At 48.1% G+C, this 21,747-nt stretch overlaps 1 protein-coding gene across 6 annotated transcripts in view; it reads right to left on the reverse strand.

Moving 5' to 3' along the window:
* Positions 1 to 21,747, reverse strand: part of PATJ (PATJ crumbs cell polarity complex component) — a 1,201,300-nt gene that overhangs the window by 890,998 nt on the left and 288,555 nt on the right. For all 6 annotated transcript variants that reach the window (XM_069232550.1, XM_069232545.1, XM_069232547.1 and 3 more), the window contains exon 13: positions 7,696 to 7,775. In XM_069232550.1, coding sequence (XP_069088651.1) covers positions 7,696 to 7,775 — 80 coding nt within the window. The remainder of the gene's footprint in view (positions 1 to 7,695; positions 7,776 to 21,747) is intronic.

Raw genomic sequence — 21,747 nt, forward strand, 5'->3', positions numbered from 1 at the left:
GAAAAGCCCAGCATGTTCCTGGTGGGAAGAATATCTAGAGGAAGTGTACTAACAAAACAGAGTGAAGCTATGAGTGACCAGTATTGTGAAGGGGTTTTATAGTCTCCCTAAGCAGGTTGCGCTGTGAATTGAACCAAAACGTTGTATTATCCAGAATGCTCATGTGTGCCTGAGAGGCTGGTGAGGCTGCTGCTAATATGAAAGTCCTGATGGACCTAGAGGTCTCACATGCCATAGGCGCACACCCACTGATGACGCACACATTGAAGATCACTCCAGGTACAGTCACAGCAAAGGCGTTCAAAAAGTAAGAGGAATGTGCATCCGACAGAAGCCATCCATGGGTAGATGAGCATAGAACTAAGCTAAAGTAGCGCTTAGACTAGCATTGTCGAAGAATCTTATAGAACCACTTTGTCCTGCTGCGGACATTAGAATCAAACTGGCCACATCACCGATGTGCACAGAACCCGCAAATTTTCAAAGGTATCCCTCGTGTGGGAAACATGGGTATTGCAATGCATATTACAAATGACTTTGAAAATCAATCATCCATCTCCTCCTTTCAGTTTCATTTCAAGGTGCACCGCACCATAAAAACTATGTCACTGTGGAATATGCCCCTAGAGAAAAGATGAAAATCTTTAACTAACTCTAATAAAGATAAACTGATATCAGAAAGGTGGATTAAACACTTCTTTTGTCTCCAATCAACCATACGGATTTTTGTAACTCACTCCTTTTCACTGTGTTATTACCCATGCAGCTTCCCCCAGTTCCATGTCCTGAGAAGACCCTAAAACCGAGAGGGTCCAAACACATCAGCACTTCAAACTAGGGAGTTTAATTAATTCATATGTATGAGGAGTTAACCCCTGAAATGTCAGATCTCTCCCTATAAAAAGAACTTTCAATCCCTGATCTAGTTTAATAACAGAGTACGGACAATTTATTTGGGACATTAACTCCATACAAATTTGTCTATTGAACCGAACTGGAATGGAACAATACTTAAGACAATGTGATCGAATTTCTAAATGTTTATACAAAGTGTTTTTTGTCGGATGCTGGCTCAGTCACCCTATATCGAGTCCTGGCAACCCTTAGAGATGGTGTTTAGGTGTCCAGGTATCAAAGGCTCTCTACGGGTAGCTGAGGCGAGCAGCTAAAGCTTATCCAGGAGGAATGTAAAGCACTTGCAATACCTCAGTAGTCAGACAGTACCTCCCACACAAGAAAGAACCACACAAGTGCTGCAAAAATAAACAATTCTTTATTACAGCACTAACTACTGGACTAGCATTGTTATATCTCCCTTTGGAGATAGCTACACACAATATATACGCCAAATAACATGCAGAAATTGCATAAGATGTACAATGCCCTATGGGGGAGGGGGAAAACCATATACTAAGTAAGCAGAATGCAAAGTAGTGAACCCAACCAAGGTAAGTGTGGTAGTTAACTAGGGGTTGAGGAAGAACAAAAACACCAGAGGTAAGTACAGCAGCGTCCCCAGCAGGACCTGGTGCAGAGTGGTTGCCTACCCAGTCATCCCATAGACTAACAAAGGGAAGTCACAGTTGGAACTCGTGAGTTTCAGGACCCTTCCCAGTGGACCCAGAGGAAGCCCAAAGACAGAAGAAAGGTTGGAGAGTGTACCTACCCTAGGATACCCAAAAGACAGGAGCACCTACATCAGGGGACCTGGAAGCATAGGGGTGCAAGGACGTAGGAAACCCTCCTGTGGACCCGTGGACCAGAAAAGTGGAACCCAAGGACAGATTTCGGCCGCAGAAGATCTGGAAAGGAAGGTTAGAGAGTCCAGCACCCTCAGAAGTGCCCAGCTAGTGCAGGTGGCAATGCCCACCCTCCTAGAGGTGAAGTTCCTGCAGGTTGGTGAAGGAAGAAGTCTAGCTGCGGGGTCCAGGAGCTACAGAAGATCCTAGGAGTCACCTACAAGCTGTCCCACGTCAGTCACCAGATTGCAGGAGGGTCACCAACAAGCACTGGCAAATGCAAGCAGTAGCGGACAATGGATTTGCAAGTTTGTGGGGACTAGAAAGGTCCAGGGGACTCTACCCTTGAGGGGGAGTCAGGGCTGGCCCTCAGCTCACAGGATGACCCACATGCGATGGACACAGAGTCACCAGGAAGCCTCAGCAGCACAACAAAAAACGAAGTCCCATGTCGCAGGAGCTGCAGAATGGAGGCTGATCTTTGAGTTACAGAGTGCTGGAGGCTGGGGCTTCTAGGTGCCTGAAGATCTCCCGGATGAAGAGTCAACAAGCCTTGGCAAGAGCAACCGTTGCACAGCACAGGAGTTCCAGTCCAGTGGTATGTGCAGGGGCCCACAGTCTCCCAAGTTCGTCAGAAGACAAGCAGGACCCAGAGGAGGCCACAGAACTACCACATGTGAGAAGAGCCTTCACGTTGTCCGTGGGACAGGAGGATCCACCAGCTGGTGTTGGAGGCTGGCCCTCTATGTAGTGTACAAAAACCAAGCACACTATGCAGAGGGTCCTGACAACCACATGTTAGTTTTCAGGGGTAAACATCAGACCATCTAATGCTCTAATTTTTAAGGTAGCTGGTCGAGCAGTTAGGCTAATCCAGGAGATGTGCTAAGTATTTACTGTACTCACAAATCCAATCGTGCACCACACAAACTCAATGAATAACTCGAGACCAGAATTTATAAAAATACTTCAGACTTTTATATAATTTTTAAGACCAAAATCTTTGGAATAGGTTATGTACTTTTCTTGTTATGACTTTTTAAAGTTTTAGCAAAGTTAGTCTTTCTGTGCGTAACTACGCACCATTGGAATCAATAGGCAGTCACTTTTAAAAATGCATTAAAAAACGTACGCTTGTGTTACCAGTCTCTTTTGCAGGATGGTTGCAGAGGTCGGTGGACACCTTGTGCCAGCTGGAGAGCTTCAGGCAGCTCCTGGTTTCAGCGGGAGCAGCGTTGGCAAAGTTCTTGGCACAGGGCCACCTGGATGGGCCACTTGGAAAAGGAGCTGGTTTGCAAATTCAAAGTGGTGCCTGGAGGTCCCCTTTGGCTGTCAAGGTCACAAGTGGTTGTGGACCTCGGTCACACAGCAGATCCAGCGATGCAAGGCCCAGGGCGGCAAGGTGCAGGGCGTTTAGGAGGTCTTGGATGCTGTGCGCAACAGAGTCCTCTGGAGCTGGAGGTAAGTCTCTTTGGGGGTCGCATGCAGGACAATGGGGGCACACTAGTAGGAGGTCCGGGGTGTTCCTGGACTCCCTTGACTGGGGCTTCCTCCTGATCCTTTGTTAGCTCTGGGGGAGCTGGTTTTCTCCTGGTCCGACGTCAGCTGACCAGGACCCAGGATATTGCTCTATTGCTCTATCTCGGCCACCCGGGGTCGCAGCGCCACCAAACTGGGTACAGTTGGGGGGCACTTCCGGACTGTCGTCTGTATGCCGTTGGGTCTGGCTGTCCTTCACTGGTTTCTTGGTCCTTTGCAGTTTTATGGCTTTTCTTGAGTGGTGCCTCCACTCAGGAGGGAGATCCGGGGTGATCCTTGAGGTCTGGAGGTCCCCTGGGTTTCTTGGGGTCAGTCCAATGGTCAGCTCCTCCGCTGTCGTGAATGTCGGGACTCTGGTGCAGCAAGCAGGGGTCTTGGCGCCTCTTCTGGTGCAGCAGGTCCTCAGTTCTCGTCCTGGCGGTTTCTCTGGTGCCAATTTTCTTGTCTTCTGGGATCTTCTTCGAGTCCCTTTCAAATCTAAAATCTTGGTCTAGGGGAGCCCACTAAATACTAAATTTAGTGGGCGTTTTACGGGGAACCTGTAGTGTCCAATGGGGCACTTTCCCTTGGGTGGCTACACCCACTAAAGTGACTACTTCCTGTGGGAAGGGTCACTTCCCTAAACCTCATTGGCTGTTTCTCTCCATTCCAAGATGGAGAAATATGAATCAGATGGTCCACTTCGCATGCAAGCCCCTAGGGGTGGTGCAGGCTCAGTGAGGCCACTCCTCCTACCGTTTGCCTGGTTTCCCGTCTTGGCTCCTGCCAAAAGAGGGGGTTTGCAAAGGGGGAAGTCCTCTGCTGCTAGCAGCAGGCCTGGGGCTCGAGTTTCAGGGGCTATAGCCTTTTGAAGCACACTGCCAGGTTGTTGCACATTCCTGAGGGAGGAGGCGTTAACTGCTTCACCTAGGAAGGGCATTATCTTACAAACCAGAGAGCCAGGGCTCTCCCCACGTTTGTATAGTGGCTGTCTGGAGTGGCAGCTGGATGGAGACAGCCAGCAACTCTGCCAGTTAGGGTTAGCTTTTGCAGGGGGCACCTCTAAGGTGGCCCATGGGTACATTTAAGGTTAAATCCAACACTGGAATCAGTTTGGATTTAATATTCTGAGTTGTTTGATACCAAACAACCCAGGGTGCAGAGTGGCCATTATGTAGCTTGGGAACTCGTGTTTGACCAGTGCCCAGTACTTACATTAAAATGGCTGCCATTAAAAGGAATGCTCCGTCCACTCACTGTGTTCTAGGTTTAGCAAGGACACAGTGGGGGCATATTGGTCATGAAGCTATGCCCTCACATATAGTATGGTGCACCCTGCCATTGGGCTGAAAGGCCTACTAGAGGGGTGACTTACCCATAGTATATGCAGTTTATGGTGGACAGGGCACACAGAGAGTGTCATGTCGAATTTATCCTTTTAGGGTTGTCCCAGTACACTCAGCCTGCAATGGCAATGCATAGAGGGTGCAGGGCCCTTGGGGGTGGCACAATCAGTGCTACTGCCCCCAGGGGCCTACTCTTAATATCTCTTGCTCTGGGTACTAGGGTACCCATTTACTAGGGACTTACAGGGGTATCTAAGAGAATAACCAATTGTGCCAAGCATCACAATAGTTTTAGGGAAAGAGATCTGGCCCAGTGAACCTGTTTAGCAGGGGCCCTGGGCACTACCAACTTCTAGAACACATCAGGCAAAAAGTAGGGGCTAACCATGCGAAAAGAGGCCTCCTGTCACAGCCAGTCATTGTTGTCTTGAGTTGCCTGCAGATGCAGGGGAGTGACTCCTTCAGTTCAAGGGAGGTTCCTTGGTGCTTCTAGGTGCAAACGGAGTCCTCGTGATCCTAGAGGATGCACAGCCTTGGATGTCGCACAATTCTTGCAGGATCCAGAGAAACAATATTGAAATGGGAGCTTTACCACCAGAAGCATGCTTGTTTTGGTTCTAAAACAGACCAGCAGCAGTTTCAGAGGCCAGAAGCAGATGTCGTCTTGCGGAGAGTTCTCTGTAGAGTTTTGCTAGACGACTCTGAGGACCCCACCTTCTGGGGAGCCCTTTGATAAAACTAAAAGGGGGTTGGTCACTGTCTGAGGTGACCCACCTATCAGAGGGGGTCAGGGAAGTCATTGACCTGGCCTAACCAGTCAGATGCTCCCAGGGGCCTCTGCACATCTTATTTTCAGGATGGCATTATCAAGTGGCCACCTGGCAGAGATCTGTGCACCCCCTATGGGGAGAAGCTGGACGGGGGGTGGTCACTCCCCTATCCTTTAAGTGGCTTTGCGTCAGAGTGGGAACTGGGGGTTCATAAAGTGGTGCAAACCGGATTATGAAAAGAGGGCACCAAATATGCCCTTCAAAGCAGTCTGGTGGCACTCAGAGGCCACCCCACCTCAGCCCATAGACACCTAATACAAAGGAGGAGATGGTCACATCTCCCCCTGCAGGAAATCATTTGTTCTGCATTCTGCTGCTTGAATCTGGCTCACCAGCAGGAGGGCAGAACAGTGTCTGGATCAGAAGCAGCATGGGCTGCTAGCTAGACCCCATTAGGCTGCACAGGCAGAACTGGGGGATTCCCTAAGGGACCCCCAGAATGCAGGGGATCATGCAACTATTATTGGAATCAGTGTAGTTGCATGATTCTAATATGTTGGATACCAAACATGCCTAGGTTCAGAGATGCCATTAGGTAGTTGGAACACTCATATGGTCCAGTGTCCACTACATACCTTAAGATGGCATCCCCACACTTACCAAGCCCAGGGAATGTAGTCTTGGGTTTGTAGGTGTACCCTGATCATGCAAGGTACCCTCACACTTAGGGACATGCACCCTGTCCTTGGGCTAAAGGTCCTGCCAGAGGTGACTTATAGTGTTTAAGTGCAGTGACCAGGATATAAGGTAAGCCTTAGATCGGTTGTGAAAGAGTGCATGCACCATTCCACCCAGGCTGCAACGGCAGGCCTGCAGACAGTTTGCATGGGCTCCCATGGGTGGCACAATACATGCTGCAGCCCACGGGAGACCCCCGGTGTACCAATGCCCTGGGTACCTAAATACTATATACTAGGGACTTACAGTATGCCAAATGCAGGGTGTAAAGTTTACCAGCAACCAAATTTAGAGGAGAGAGCACAGGCACTGGGGTCCTGATTAGCAGGATCCCAGTGCACTACAGTCTAAACACACGGATACCAGGCAAAAATTGGGGGCAACTATGCTAGAAAGATAGTCGTTTCCTACAGTTTTGGTTCTGGGGAATTTTCAATCATGATGGTTTAATGTGCACCAGTAACGTTGAATCATGTTTTTTGATGTGTTTGATATGTGAAAATAATTTTTGAGATAAAAAAGCAATGAATAAGTCATTAATAACAAATGATAATAAATCAATGTGATCATACTAATTACATTCTTGATCATAAGAAAATTTTGTATTATAACTTTTAGAAGGTTGGCATTGTCTTGTCCCACCCACTTGGTGCCTGTATCGTGGATCACATGACTTGGTGTAGCTGGCAACTGATCTTTGTGTGCGGCTCCCAGAGAACTGCTCTGCATGGCACACCAATGACGCAGGATCTTGTAGCTTCTTGGAAGCACTTCTGAGCGATGCATCCTCAATGAAGGACCTCTCACCGCAGCCCCTTTGAACCATTGCTGCACACAGACATCCTGTGCACAGGACCTAGTATCTCAGCCCCTTGGAACTGCCGCTGGACGATGCATCTTTGACGTCAGACTTTGCATCCCAGCCCTGCAGCTCCTCTGAACCACTGTTGTGTGACACATCCTCGACGCAGGACCTCGCAACTGCTGCCGCACAACGTATCCTCAAAGCGGGATCTCACAATGCTCCAGAACCAAGATTTAAAGAACTTTGTTCAGTTGGCCTAACTTGGTCCCATTATCTGGCTCATGCTGCACTGCAGTCGGCCTGAACTCATGACTTTGTACTGGTCTGTTGCTACCAAATACCTACAGTTTGTAGAGTGTTATAGTAGGTAGTTGTGTTGGTTCTAACACTGGTGGCACTGGCAGAGGCAATGGGTGGTACAAGCTATAGTGGCCTCCTGAGGACGGTACTGGCACAAATTTTACAAATTAAGACCTGTGGTGGCGCTGAGTGTTTAGGGCATGAAGAGGCAGGAGAACCACAACCTGTGGACCTCCTAGGGTTTGTGTCCTTGAGTGTACTAAAAAGGGGCACTTTAATAAAACGTGGAGATAATCAGGCAAAGAAACTAGCATGTATTAAACATTAGCATGTATTAAACATTTTTTAAGACTAGCCATTCAGGAATGGTGCCATATTTTCAACTTGGCTTCCTTGGCAAATGCCTGATAGCTATGGGTCATTATTTTTTCCTATGTACCAAAGAATTAGCTTCAAAAACATAGATCTCTTTGGCATACCATAACTTCATAATCGGCTCCCAGGTGATTTTCCCACTTCGACTTCAATGCATCATTATTTGACATGCCAAGGCCCGAGTCTGGAAAAGAAAAATGTTGAGCGATTCAGTGTGTGTACTTCTGTGCTAAACATATTTGTTGCCAAACAGTTTGCTAAAGGACAAAATAAATCTAACAACGACGATTAGAATAACAACAATATAAAATGTAGTTTTAGTCTAGGAGGTGCATGGAGGTCAGTCGAGGTATATGCAGCAGCACGGAGATGCCCAAATTTGTGAGGTACAATCTAGCAGTTCAGTAGCCGCATAACCACTGTAAAATATGGAAGCCAAGAACCGACTGCCAGTGTTTATTTGTAACTGCAACGTGTTGCTCGAGTTATAATGTGAATCTGACTTAAGTCATAAAAACTTAGATTGCCCTATTTAAATGCACACCCCTTTAGGACTGTATTCTCTCGTTTGGAAAACAAAAACACCTGCCATTTCAGCACTGTTATCAAGGGAGCACATCATCACATTGCATTCGAGGACTATTTGGCAGGTGTGGAGCCTCGACTGGTTTAATTAGGCCAGTAAGTTACATTTGATTTCAGATAAGCCTCCTTGGCCAGTCTTCCGCTGGCGCTGCGTTCTCTTGAAATGTACAGATTGTCAGCTTTCCTAAAGGACTGTAATACTGCCTCGTTACAAAAGACAAAAATATACTATTTAACAGGCGAAGATAATATAAAACGGCTGACTTCCCCATATTTGACCCCACCAGAATCTCAGTACACCCTATTGCTATCATTACATCGCACCATGAGTTTTCACTACTTTAATTTCTGGGACTTTCATACTTGTACTACACAGTGGTGGTCATGACGAGCGTAAGTTTTAGTTGGCTCGCGAAAATATAACTGAGGAATTTTAGTTTTGTTTTTTGTTTTCAAAACTTTAGCATTTTCAACATCTAACAGCGTCAGTTTAATCTGTTTTTTCCGCTGAATTTCTGATTTCTTTTTTTTTAACGTAAACTATGATCTTATTACTATACCCAACTATGAAGCCACTTTAACCTTTGTTTTTTCCGATCTTTTTTAATTACAATATACACCAAACCCCCTCAGTCACGCTGCACACAACCTTGCTGTGCAAGACCAGTTCTCACTGATAAAGCAGTGCACCTAGGGGATTACCCAGCGGACAGGACCTGTGGCAGGCCCCACCCCAGCAGGACGTACAATCCCGGTGTGCATGTCCGAAGGCTGTGAGCAGAAGGGTTGGATGTCCACGGGGTTTTGGGTGCAGGTTGCATGAGGTGGTTGGGTACATACTAACTTAGAATATAATAATAAAAAAAAAAATACTGGAAAAAAAAGATTAAAGTGACATGGTTAGATATGACAATAAGATATTAGCTTACATAAAAAAACCACAAATTAACGGAAAAAACAAAGGTTAAAGTAATGGTATACTTAGGTGTTGAATTGAGAAAAGAATTAACAAACAAGTTACTTACCTCTCGGTAACACATTTTCTGGTAGAGACATATTCTAGTTGCAGATTCCTTACCTTAAAATATCCCCCAGACGTTAGTCTGGATCTGTAGATTTTTCTTCAAGTAGTACCCTTGCACGCTGTCAGGAGGCGTCAGTTGACTCCACATCAGCCATTGGCGCCGTGGTTCCCGTGATGACATTGCAGTCGTATATGGGTGCCACCCCGGCACGCTGACATCAGTTTCTTTTCATAACCTTCCACGCCAGGAGTGTGGAGCCATGAGGAACACTGAGATTGGTGCGCCAGAACAAGGGCCCTGAAAGGGAGTCCCTGTCCCTACAAATCAGTTCCTAGAGCAGGTAGGATGGGTGGGTCGGTAAGGAATCTACAACTAGAATATGTCTCTACCAGATAATTTGTTACTGAAGGTAAGTAACTTGTCCATCTGATAAAAACTTCTAGTAGCAGATTCCTTACCTTGGAATAGATACCCAAGCAATACCATCCCCGGAGGTGGGTTTGCAAACCAAGATCATATTAGGAACTCCTGCAGGACTGAACGGACAAAATAGTCATCCCTGCAGACCTGACTGTCCAGGCAGTAGTGTTTGGTGAATGTATGCAGGGATACCCATGTTGCCACGTGCTAACACAGCGGTTGCAGCTGTTGCTCTGGTGGAGTGAGCACACAAACCCTCAGCGGGTTGCTTCTTAGCCAAAGCGTAGCACAGTTTGATGCAGAGTACAACCCATCTAGAGATGGTTTTCTTCTGCACTTTCCAGTCTTTCTTTGCCTACAGAACCTACAAAGAGTTCATCGTCCACCTGGACATCATTGGTAGAATGCCAAAGCTCTTTTTGGATCCAGACTGTGGAGTCTCTTCTCCTCACGAGAAGGATGAGGGGGGATAAAAAGTAGGCAAGGTGATGGATTGGCCTACGTGAAAGGGCGTGAACACTTTAGGGAGGAAAAAGATCCTAGTACAAAGCACCACTTTGTCAGGATGGACAGAGATGAAGGGTGGCTTTGAAGATAGAGCTTGTAGCTCACTCACTCTCCGTGCAAAGCTGATGGTAAAAGGAAGACTGTTTTTAAGGTGAGAAGCCGAAGAGGACAATTATAAAGAGGCTCAAAAGGAGCACACAGGAGGAAAGTAAGTACCAGGAACAAATCCCACTGCGGCATTATGAACAGGATAGGCAGGAACATGTGGGTAAGACCTTTAAGGAATCACACCACAATGGGAGATTCAAACAAGGAGGGTTGAACAGGAAGTCTGAGGAAAGCAGAGATTGCAGACAGATAACCATTAATGGTGCCCAAAGAAGGGCCCTGCTGGGCAAGAGAGAGTGTGAACAAGAGAGAGAGTGAACAAGAGGACCTCAGATGAAAGTGCAGAAAGGTGATAAACTGTTTGGTTAGTACAACATGCTATAAATGTATGCCAACAGGTGTACACAATTTTGGTAGCGGGATTCCTGGCTGCCAAGATAACATCACAGACTACTGGCGGAAGCTTGAAATCTGACACCTGCCGCTACTCAATCTCCACACATCAATCTCCATGCAAGAAGACGGACACTGGACAGGTTCGGGTGGAGAACCTTCCCCTGCTGCTGCAACAGAAGATCCTTCCAAAGAGACAATCTGAGTGGAGGATTGATGGCCATGCTCAGAAGCTTGGGATACTATACTCGCTGTGCCCAGTCAGCAGCCACAAGAATGACTTGGACCAGGTCGTTCTTGCTCTTCTTGAGAACTCTGGGCAGAAGTGGTATTGGCGGAAAGGAGGCCAGAGTTCTACTTGAGACGAAAAGCTTCACCGAGCTAGTTCCGCCTTGGAAACTCCAACACGCAAAACAACTGACATTGCCCGTTATCTGTAGAAGCCAACAGATCTAACCAAGGCTCTCCCCACCGCTGAAAGAGACCTTGCGCCACCTCCAGATAAAGGCACCATTTGTAATTGACCATGCATTGACGGATGAGTTTGTCTGCTCTGGCATTCAGAGAGCCCTCCAGATGTTGAACCACCAAGGATATGCCCCGATGTTCCAGCCATGTCCAGAGACGCAGGGCCTCTTGACAAAGGGTCCACAACTCCACCCCGCCCTGCTTATTGCAGTACCACATGGTGATGGTGTTCTCCGTGAACACCTGCACCACTTTCCCTTGGAGAGAGGGAAGGAATGCTTCCAATCCAAGACTGATCACCATGAACTCCAGAAGGTTGATGTGGAGTCAGGACTCTGCTGGAGACCAGATACCTCTGATCTCCGCCTCTCCCATTTGGCCACCCCATCCAGGAGGGATGCATCTGTCATCACCGTCTGATCTGGTTGGGGAAGGGAGAGGGATTTGCCTCTGACCCAACCTTGGTCCGTTAACCACCACTGCAGATCTTTCGCAGTTCCCTCCAAGATCTGAACCATTTCCCTAATGCTATGTCCACTGGAACTTCAGGTCGAGCTGCAGAGCCCAAATATGCCATCTGCCATGTGTGACCAGCAGGATGCAGGAGGCCATGAGGCCCAGGCGCCTCGGAGTCATTCTCACAGAAACCCAGGTTAGAGGCTGATACATTGGTTTCATAGCCTGAATATCCTGAATTGGCCGCTCAGGAGAATAAGCCCAAAACTGCACTGTGTCCAGAACAGTTCAGATGAAAGGGAATGTCTGAGAGGGAGTGAACCCCAGCAAATGCAGATGGTCCGTCGTTGTCTTGAGGTGGGAGACAACAGCCTTGGGCAAGCCCGCTTTCAACAGCCAGTTGTCGAGCTAGGGGAAGACTGAAACCCCTAGCTGGCGTAGATGAGTTGTGACACCCGGCATCACTTTTGTGAACAACTGAGGGGCGGTGGTAAGGCCGAAGGTGAGCACGGTGAACTGAAAGTGCTTGTGACCTACCCCAAACCGCAATTAACGTATGTGGGCAGGCAGGACAGGAATATAGAAATAGGCGTCCTGTAAGTCCAACACTACCATCTAGTCTCCAGGATTCAGGGCAGAAAGGACCTGAGGCAGAGTGAGCATTTTGAACTTGTCCTTTCTGAGGAAGAGATTGAGGACCCAGAGGTCTAGGACAGGACGAATGCCCTTGTCCTTTTTGGGCACCAAAAAGTTGCGGGAATAACAACCACAACCTACTTCTGACACAGGGACTCTCTATATGGCTCCCTTGGCTAAGAAAGCAGTACCCTCGCAGAGAAGTGCCAAGTGATCCTCCGTCCTCCGGATGTAGGATGGTGGCATGGCAGGAGGGGTAGTCTCAAAGGGGAGGGATTAGCCCCTTGGACGATTTGTGAAACACACCTGTCTGTCATGGTGGAGTACCAGTGGGGCAGGTGATGGCGAATCCTGCCATCAAATGGACTGTGATATAGCGATGGACTAGGATGGCTGAGAGGTTTTGGAGGGGTTTGGGGATAGTGAAGGACTGGACGACCGCTGGCTCCCTGATCCACGGGGACATTGGATCCCACGTCCTCGGCCATGCAGTGGCTGGAGGGAAATGGACGCGGTTGGGTGCCCCTTCCGTAGCCACAGAAGGGCAGAAAAGCAGATAGAGGGTGGCATGGAGCCGCTGCGAGGCCAAGGGACTGAACCGTAGCCTGAAGCACCTCAGTCAGAAGGGTAGCCCTGACCGCCACTGAAAGCAACTCGAGGCCCAGGACCTCAGCCACCCTTTACATCACCATCGAGTAGGTGGTTTCATCCTCCGTAGGCACTGTAAGAGGAGAAAGCATGCCAGAGTCAGGGGAAGTGTCTAACCCACTGACTTCACCCAATTCCTGAGCCCACACCATGTAAGCTTCAAGATGGTGTTCCAGAGGGTCCAGCGACCCCCCTATAGGAAGCTGGCTCTGTATATACTATATTAAATGAGATATAGGGCCTTGTTACGACTTCCGCAGTCTTTACGGAAGACCACCGCGGTGGCAGCCACCATAAGACGGCATCTTGGCAGTAATCTGACCAGCGTATTGACACTGTGAAGACCACCAAAAAACAGCCATGAATCCGACACTGCCAGGAGACAGGAGGGCAGAAAAGAGATGGTTCCACGACCAGCACCGCCACGCCGACACAATTCTATCTACCAGATTATGAGCCACAGATCATCACAGCGGTTCTTTCACGGCAGAAAACCATTGGCGGTAAAAACCGCTGCGCTCAGAATCCACCATGGTCAGAACACAACACCACATTGGATAGTTTGAATCTCTCACACCTGACACACACACACAAACCAGACACACCTACTCACAGCACTATATAACACACCCCAACACAACCCACAATCCTCTTCTACAAAATCAATTTAAACATACACATAGAATAGGCAAATACACTCATATAGCACCAATACACCATAGGCACACATACACATCCCACCCAGCACACACAACTGCACTACCAACACAAAACACACATAACCACACACACACACACCACAGGCGTCCATCACCCACTACACCACCATACCCCATCAATCACCCTACACTGCACCCTTACACACACAACACCCCCTCCACCCACAACACAATCACTACCAAGTCCCCACAAAAGCACCCACGGTTCACTGACGACGAGTTGAGGGTCATGGTGGATGAAATCGTCAGGGTAGAGCCGCAACTGTTTGCAGCATAGGTGCAGAAAACCTCGATTGCCAGGAAAATTGAGTTGTGGCACAGAATAGTCGACAGGGTCAACTCAGTAGGCAACTATCCACACACAAGGGAGGACATCAGGAAGAGGAGGGAGGACCTTAGGGGAAAGAAGCATTCCATGGCATCGCAACACCAGATTGCCATGCACAAGACTGGCGATTGGCCCCCCCTTACTCCCCCACAGTTCACATCTTGGGAGAAGAAGGTCTTGAACATCCTGTATCCCGAGGGCCTGACTGGAATACCTGGCGGACTGGATTCTGGTAAGTGCACACAACCTCCATGTCAAACAGTTGTCGTATACTGCATGCTTCCCCACCAACCCAATACTCCCCCCCCCAATGTACCGTATGTCTCACTACACATTACTCCTAATGCCCCTCTCCTGCATGCCACACCTCCACCCAGCCCAACTGCCTACACAGCCCTTGGCAAATGCACGCTTAGCATGGGCTATACTAACACTACGACTCTCACAAATTACAAGGCCATTTACGTTAATACCTGGATTGTGCACATCACATCATATCACATCCCTTGCATGTATGCATATTGGACTAGCTATACCAACTAGATGTTACGACTGAGGACCACTACATGGCAATGACAGCAATGCAATGGTACCACACAATGCCAAACAAGGCTTAACACAGCTGCAGCACTGTGACTAATCCAACTGGCCACTAATCAGGATCCACAACCCAGAAAGTTACCCACCATGGTATGGTATGTTAGATGGCAGACTCCATGCACATGTACAGCATGCATAGACAGGATAATTAGCCTTGCATACTCCCGGTAGGAAACTGGCTCTGTATATACTATATCAAAATGAGATATAGTGTGCACAGAGTCCAGGGGTTCCCCAGAGGCTAAAGTAGATAATATTAATGCTCTCTTTTGTGGTAGTGTGGTTGAGCAATTAGGCTTATCAGAGGGCCCAGGAAACTTGGCTGTGACCTGTGAGATGTACTGGTCTACCAGAAACACAAGCTGAACATTACTGGAGTGGTAGCTCTTCCGGTTCCTATACACCTGTTCATTGGCTCTGGGAAGAGACAGTGGTATATGGGTGCTATCAATGAGCCTTATCACATGAGGGATGTGTCCCATTTCATAAAAGTCTGCCTTCACATAGGCAAAATCTGTACGTTGGGGGAACCTTATGTAGCTATTCATGCGTTTCAACAATCCACACAGTACATCCTTCACCACAAGACTGAACATGAGCTGTGACATCCCTGCTGCCAAGCCCACTGTATTATGAAAGGAGTCTGTGGCAAGTAAGTCTAGCACTGACAAGACTTGTACTGTGGAAGGGATGGTATAGGGATTGCAATGGCTGATAACAGATCTGGCTCCAACTGTGTACATATATCCATGATGGTCTGACGATTCAGAAAATAGGTTTGTAAGATATGCCTGTCCTCCAGGGTTGCAAGGTCAACTAGTGGACGGTACACAGGTGGTTGTCTCAATCTCCTCATGGCAGGATATCTAGGAAGAGAGGCGAGAATGTACGTTGAGAAATGCACCTGACACATAAAAGCCAAACATGTCAAAATAGCACACACCTAACACTGTTGGACCTTTGTTGCACTGCTGACATATGCAATAATTAGGGCATGCAGAAGCGCCTAGGACACCAGCCTTACAGCACAATGCTGAGCCTGTAAGTCTTATAGGACACATGTCAGATGTGTAACATACCACATGTGGCAGACTGGGGTGTCCTGCACTGATAATGGATAATGGGATACATCAATATCGTGCCACCACCTATGCACTACCGAGTATCTAAGCAGGGCCCACCAAGAGATATACTGACACATCACATCACTGTCATGCAAGTCATGTGTCAACACTACCATGGTGGCACAACATGGGGTTATTTTGGCCTAATATGTGTATGGCGCACTTATATTGGCAAATCAATGTATGAGATGTGCACAAAATGGCAGCCGCCTGTCCTGGAGCACTGGACAGCTGGAAATTACCTAAGTCCGCCGGAGTATGTCATTGTGGCGGTAGGAGGTCACAACCGCAGTGCAAATTGTCATTGATAACACTGCTGCATATGAGGGATTGGGGCCAATGCTGATGACCGCTGGCGGTCCTGTACGTGACGGCAATGACCGCCATTTTCTGCAGCTTTGCTCACTTGACTCCTGACACTGTTGCGAGCAAGACCTCCATGATCTGCACTGCTGTGTACTGACTCATTATGCCACATCCTGCAGGTGATAGGGCCCCAGCCTTCACCCCCAGAAGAGCTGGAGAAGCTTGTGGACAGGGGTCCTACCTCTGTATGGACAGCTATATGGGGCACCAGAGGAACAGGTGAGCCTAATCTCATGGTCATGTGTGATAGGGGTGCATGTGACAGTGAATGGGTAAGTGAGGGCATCAAGTGAAGGCGTATGAGCAGAGATGATGGGTATGTGTGGGCACTTGGTGAGTCTGATGTGTATAGGTCTCTCCTGTTAGTATGGTGCCAGTGTACATGACTTTCTCCTTTTGTTTCTCTCATCCATGCAGGTGAACGCCCATCAGAAGAAAGGGATGTGGTGTGCTATCACCAAAAAAGTGCAGACCCTGGGGTTCCATAGCCAGCTGAGCACCCATTGTCAACAGCAGTGGGAGGACCTGAGATGCTGGGCCCGGAAGACTGCAGAGGCGTAGCTGGGGATGTCATCCCAACAAGGCAGGGGTGTCCGTCGGACCCTGAGCCCCCTAATGGCCCGCATTTTGACAGTGGCCTACTCTGAGGTGGATGGGTGTTTGAGGGCAACACAGCAGCCACAAGGGCGTGAGTACTGACTGTATCCTGGGACTTGGCTCGAGTTGTATGGGATTAGATGCCTCACTGTAGCTTATGTGAAATGTAGTTACTGCAACATGAATGTACACTTGGGGGGAATGGGTAGTAAGCATCCAGCTTGAGCATTAGCTGTAGATGTATCTTGGTTTGCTGTCAATGGATGTACATCTCCCATATCCAGAATTCTACATGTCTGCATTGTGGAAATGGTCTAATCAGATTGGCACATGTGTGACTCCATCCTGCCTTTACTATTGATGTGGGCTTGTGTACCACTCTACCCATTGAGTATGACCTGCTCCATCGATCTGCATTTGGGCATGTGTGTCTCTAAGGTGTCAGTCCACTCCCATCTGTATAGCACACCTGTAAATGCATGCTGTGTCACTCAGCTTTTATCACTGTGACTATATAAATCAAGTACTGGTAATGGTGTTGACTCCAAGTGAGGCAGCCAATGCAGTTCCACCACAGATATGGCTTGTGTAGCACTGGACTAATGGCTTGACAGTTGTATCCCCATATATTGGTAATCTGCTATATATTGGGTATGTGAAGGTTGGTCAAGTAGGCTCATTTGAAATGTACCTTTGAAATGGTCTGATTGCAATCAACATGCATTTCTAAGTGCTAGACTTGTGGGGATGAAACCTTGAACACAATGGGATAGTAGTAGAGGTGGTAAGTGCGTGGTAAGTGCTTGACAGTCCTAGTCATTCACAATAAGCATAGTTAATGCCATGTATGCCAATGCCCTAGCAATTACAGTGCAACATAGCTTATTAGCTGCCTACATCATGTCCCAGTTGTTACTTGGGGCACGCAATGGAGTGTGAAAACGTCAGCTATCCTTGGCCTAGCTGAAGTGGGTCATTAGGACAGGATTGGGTATTGTATGACTTATGATATGTTGATGTGAAATGAATGTTGTATATTCTCTTCGGAGGCTGCCCTATGTAGTAGTGTTATGTGCTGTTAGTGCAATGGCAGTGGTGTTGGACCATGTATGCATATTGCATACATGTATTTACCGTCAGAGATGTGTGTTGTCTGGACTTCGGTACAGGTATTCCCAAATCTGGAATGGCGTGAATGAGGTTGGTGTTATGATGTTGTGAAATCCTACTGGTTAAAATCATGTGTGGAGGTTTTGTATGTGGACCATGATGTCATATGTGTGTTCCTGATGTCCATCAGTTGTGACACTGCATTCAGTGATTGTGTATGGGTGTGTTATATGTGCAATATTGGCCATTGTAGATGCACTTGGATGTATGATTAGTTGTGATACATATGTGTTTGGTTACTGCAGATCTTCCTCTGTGATTGGGTCAGACTAATAATGCCTGTACCCATTACTTGTATTGTACACATCAGATGTCACCTGTATGGCTGTCTAACTTGTAATTGCCATTATTGTACAGAGTGTTATGTCAGCCATTTAAGGTGACAGGCAGATACTGTGTGGTATGGGAGCGTAGTAGTATTCAGTGTCATGGATTCCTCACAAAGGACTGGTCAGCTGTTTGAACCAAACACATCAGGCCTGTACAGTTACGTCAGTCAGCTGCACTTCCAATGGGTGATAGGAGTATGGAGAGGTATAATGTGAATTCAGGGAGACATTTGTACTTCATCCAGGGCATGATGTGCATGCAGACATGGCTATGGTGGTGATCATGTGGATGACTCCAGTCATGCAGACTTACTTGGATTTAGATTTAGGTGTGAGGGCTGACATACAGGGGTGGGTAGTGGTAACATGTTGTGACATGATGTAGGACATGTGTATTGGCATCTGCAATAGCCTAGGCAGGATATGTATTGTCACAGATGTGCATGTTTACAAGTGTGTATGTGTTAACCCACTCTCTCCCTCCTTCTCTCTCTCTATTTGTGTGCACTGGCAGGCGAAGGAAAAGGGTCACAGGCTAGTGGGGATGCTGCAGGCACAGGACCCGGAGTGCTGCTACCAGCGACAGTGAGGAACCCAGTGGCATGGAGGGCGAGGGGAGTGCCACAGGGGAGAATGGATCAACCATGTAATTTTCAGAATCCTCCTCCAGTGGATACTCCATGGAAGATCCCCAACACCATCATTGTCCACCACCGCCCTTACTACCACCGCCCTCCTTGTAGCTCCCCACCCAGTTGCCTGTGCCCGCTCAACCAGGAGGGTGGGCATCTCCTTCACCACAGGCACCTCTGCCCCTGCCCCAGTCAGCCCTGCTGCCCTCAGTGAGGGGGCTATTGACATCCTAAGGTCGATCTCTGAGGGTCAGTCAACCATCGTGAATGCCATCCAGGGACTGGCAGCTGAAGTCCAGCAGAGCAATGCATTCCTGGAGGGCATTCACGGTGCACTGCCTGGCCTACAGAGATCCTTTCAGGCTCGGGCCTCCACACTAACGGCAGCCCGTCACCCTTTGTCTACCGTCCCCACTCCACTTACCTCTTCCCAAACCCCTCTTCCCAAACCCAGCCAAAGCACACAGACACACAAGCATGCCTCCACCTCAACAGTCAAAGGTACCACTGACAGACAAGCACCACAAGACCCACCACCGGCATGCACACAAACACCCACCTGTAGACACACCAACATCCACTACCAGCACCAACTCCCCCACCATTTCCTCCTTCACCGACACTACACGAGACATACCTGCAGCCACTACACCAACATTGACTGATACAGCCACAACTCCTATCTTACCCACAGTTAGCACAATAGCAGACCTCCAGACATCCACCCCAGTCACCACATCTGCAGCCACCACCGAACCACCCACATGCAGCACATCTACCATACCTGCAGACACCACCCCAACAGACAGTTACCCATCTAGCATGGCATCTCCCCCCTCCTCCCACAACATAAACGCCCAAACTCACCCACCCAACAGACACCCAGCACCCACAAGCATTAATCGCACGCACTTGCACCCAAGACATCCACACCAACACCTCCTACAACCACTCCCTCTACTTCCGCTCCCAAACCTTTTTGCCATGACTGAGCCTGTGTGTCTAAAAAGCATTTCCTCTCGAAGTTTTCCCTTTTCTCGACTCCTCTCCCACCCGTGATATCCTTAAATGGTCTGTGTCCCTCCCCAAGCCCAGCCCTTTTACTTCCAAGTTCTCCCCTGCCCCCCACTGCTAGTACCCATGCACCTCACCCTGCCAAGAAGTCAACCCCTCCCAAGTGCCAGGAACCACCTCCCAGGCCCAAGGACCCCTCTCCCAAACCCAAGCCCCCTTCCTTCCACCCCACCAACCCCTGAGGTGCCTGCCTGCCACCTTGATGCCCTACCCAGTGGGGGTCATTTAGCAGTCAGGAGTCAAGTAGGGGCACACAGAGGTGCCATTTGTGTCTTTGGCACTTTGGACTGGCCAATAGCCTGCTGATTGTATTTAGTTAATTATTTTCTTAATTAATTAACAATTTTAATACATCTGACCCAACCTGTTGTTGGATTTGATGGTAACATAGCTGTTCTGCCTTACTTTCCACATGGCTGTTCTGTTTTTGGCACCTTTGGTTTGTTTGTGTGTGTGTGACGTGTGTGTGTGTGTTGGTTGTGCTAGCTGTAGTGTCTGGCCTGCAGATGTATATGTGTGTGTGTGTGTGTGTGTGTGGCCCTGGCATTTGTCCCGCTGTGATGGCTGTATATTGTGTGTAGGATATGTTTGTGTTTGGTACATTCATCTATGTGGATTGTGGATTGTTTGTAGTGACGTGTAATGGTGGTGTTGTGTGCCCTTGTGTGGTTGTTGTGTGTGTATGTGTGGTGATGGATTTGTCAGATGCGTTGTGTGTTGTGTTAGCGTGGTATGAAGTATGTTTTGTTGTATAGTTATGTGATTGTGTATATTGGTAGTCAGGTGTTACGTGTTGTAGTATGTATGTGGTGTCATGTGGGGTGTGTACTGAAATTGCTTGATGAAGCGCTTGTGTATTTACGGTTGTGGTGTCGTTGTGTGAATCGGTGCTGTTTTGTATTGTTGTATTCGACTGTGCCGGTGCTGTGTATCTGCGGGTTGGTGTGTGTATTGCACATATGTGTTGCCCATGGTGTGTGTAGTATGAGCGTGTGTGTAGTATGGGTGTGCATGTGTGTATTTAGGTGTGTGTGTGTGTGTGTGGTTACGTGTGTGTGTGTGTGTGTGGTTACATGTGTGTGTGCGTGTGTTTGTGTGTGTGTCACCATCGCCTGCCGTCCCGGATGTGTATGTTGTGTTTGTACTTTGGTACTACAGTGTCAGGTAGGTGTGTGTACTCAGTTGTTGTCTTCGTCACCATCGTTGGTTCCGGAGTCGTTGTGCGGGCAGGAGCAGGGGGAGGACTTCCAGTTCTGGTTCAGACTGGTATGTGTTCCAGAAAGTGAGGGTCTCCTTTTATAGTTGGTTTCTGCAGGGATTTTCATGGTGGTGCGACTGCGGCAGAAAACTTGGCGGTGTGCAGCCTTGTAATGTGTCCGGCAGGAACATGGTGTCCGCAAGCCTGAAGGTGCCTACCGCCGTCCGTGGTGGCATGACCGCACTGGTGGTACTGGCGGTAGTTTGGCTGTGTTCTGTTGGGAAGACCGCTATGGTCATAATTTGGTGGTCTTCTCCACTGGCCCATTGGCGGTACAACCGCTGGCGTCGACATGGCGGCCCTGGTACCACCAAACTCGAAATGACCCCCATAGTGTGCACAGAGTCCAGGGGTTCCCCAGAGGCTTAACAGAGGCTAAAGTAGATAATTCTAATGCTCTCTTTTGTGGTAGTGTGGTTGAGAAATTAGGCTTATCAGAGGGTAGTGCAAAGCATTTTTTGTGCACACACACAGCCAAAAAATGAGGCACACACTCAATGACTAACTCCAGGCCAATGTATTTATGTAGGAAAAATATAATTGTTACTTTATTTCTAGAACCAAAAGACTCATTGCAGGTAAGTACAGCTGTAAGTATGGTTCAAGCATATGTATGAAATGTACTTTATTTTGGTTTGGAAAATAATACAGTTTACAGGCAAGTAACACTTTTCACATTTAAAAGTTGGCAGTGCAATTTTCTGAACAGTCCT

Source organism: Pleurodeles waltl, chromosome 4_2 (assembly GCF_031143425.1).
Source record: "Pleurodeles waltl isolate 20211129_DDA chromosome 4_2, aPleWal1.hap1.20221129, whole genome shotgun sequence".
NCBI lineage: Eukaryota > Metazoa > Chordata > Amphibia > Caudata > Salamandridae > Pleurodeles > Pleurodeles waltl.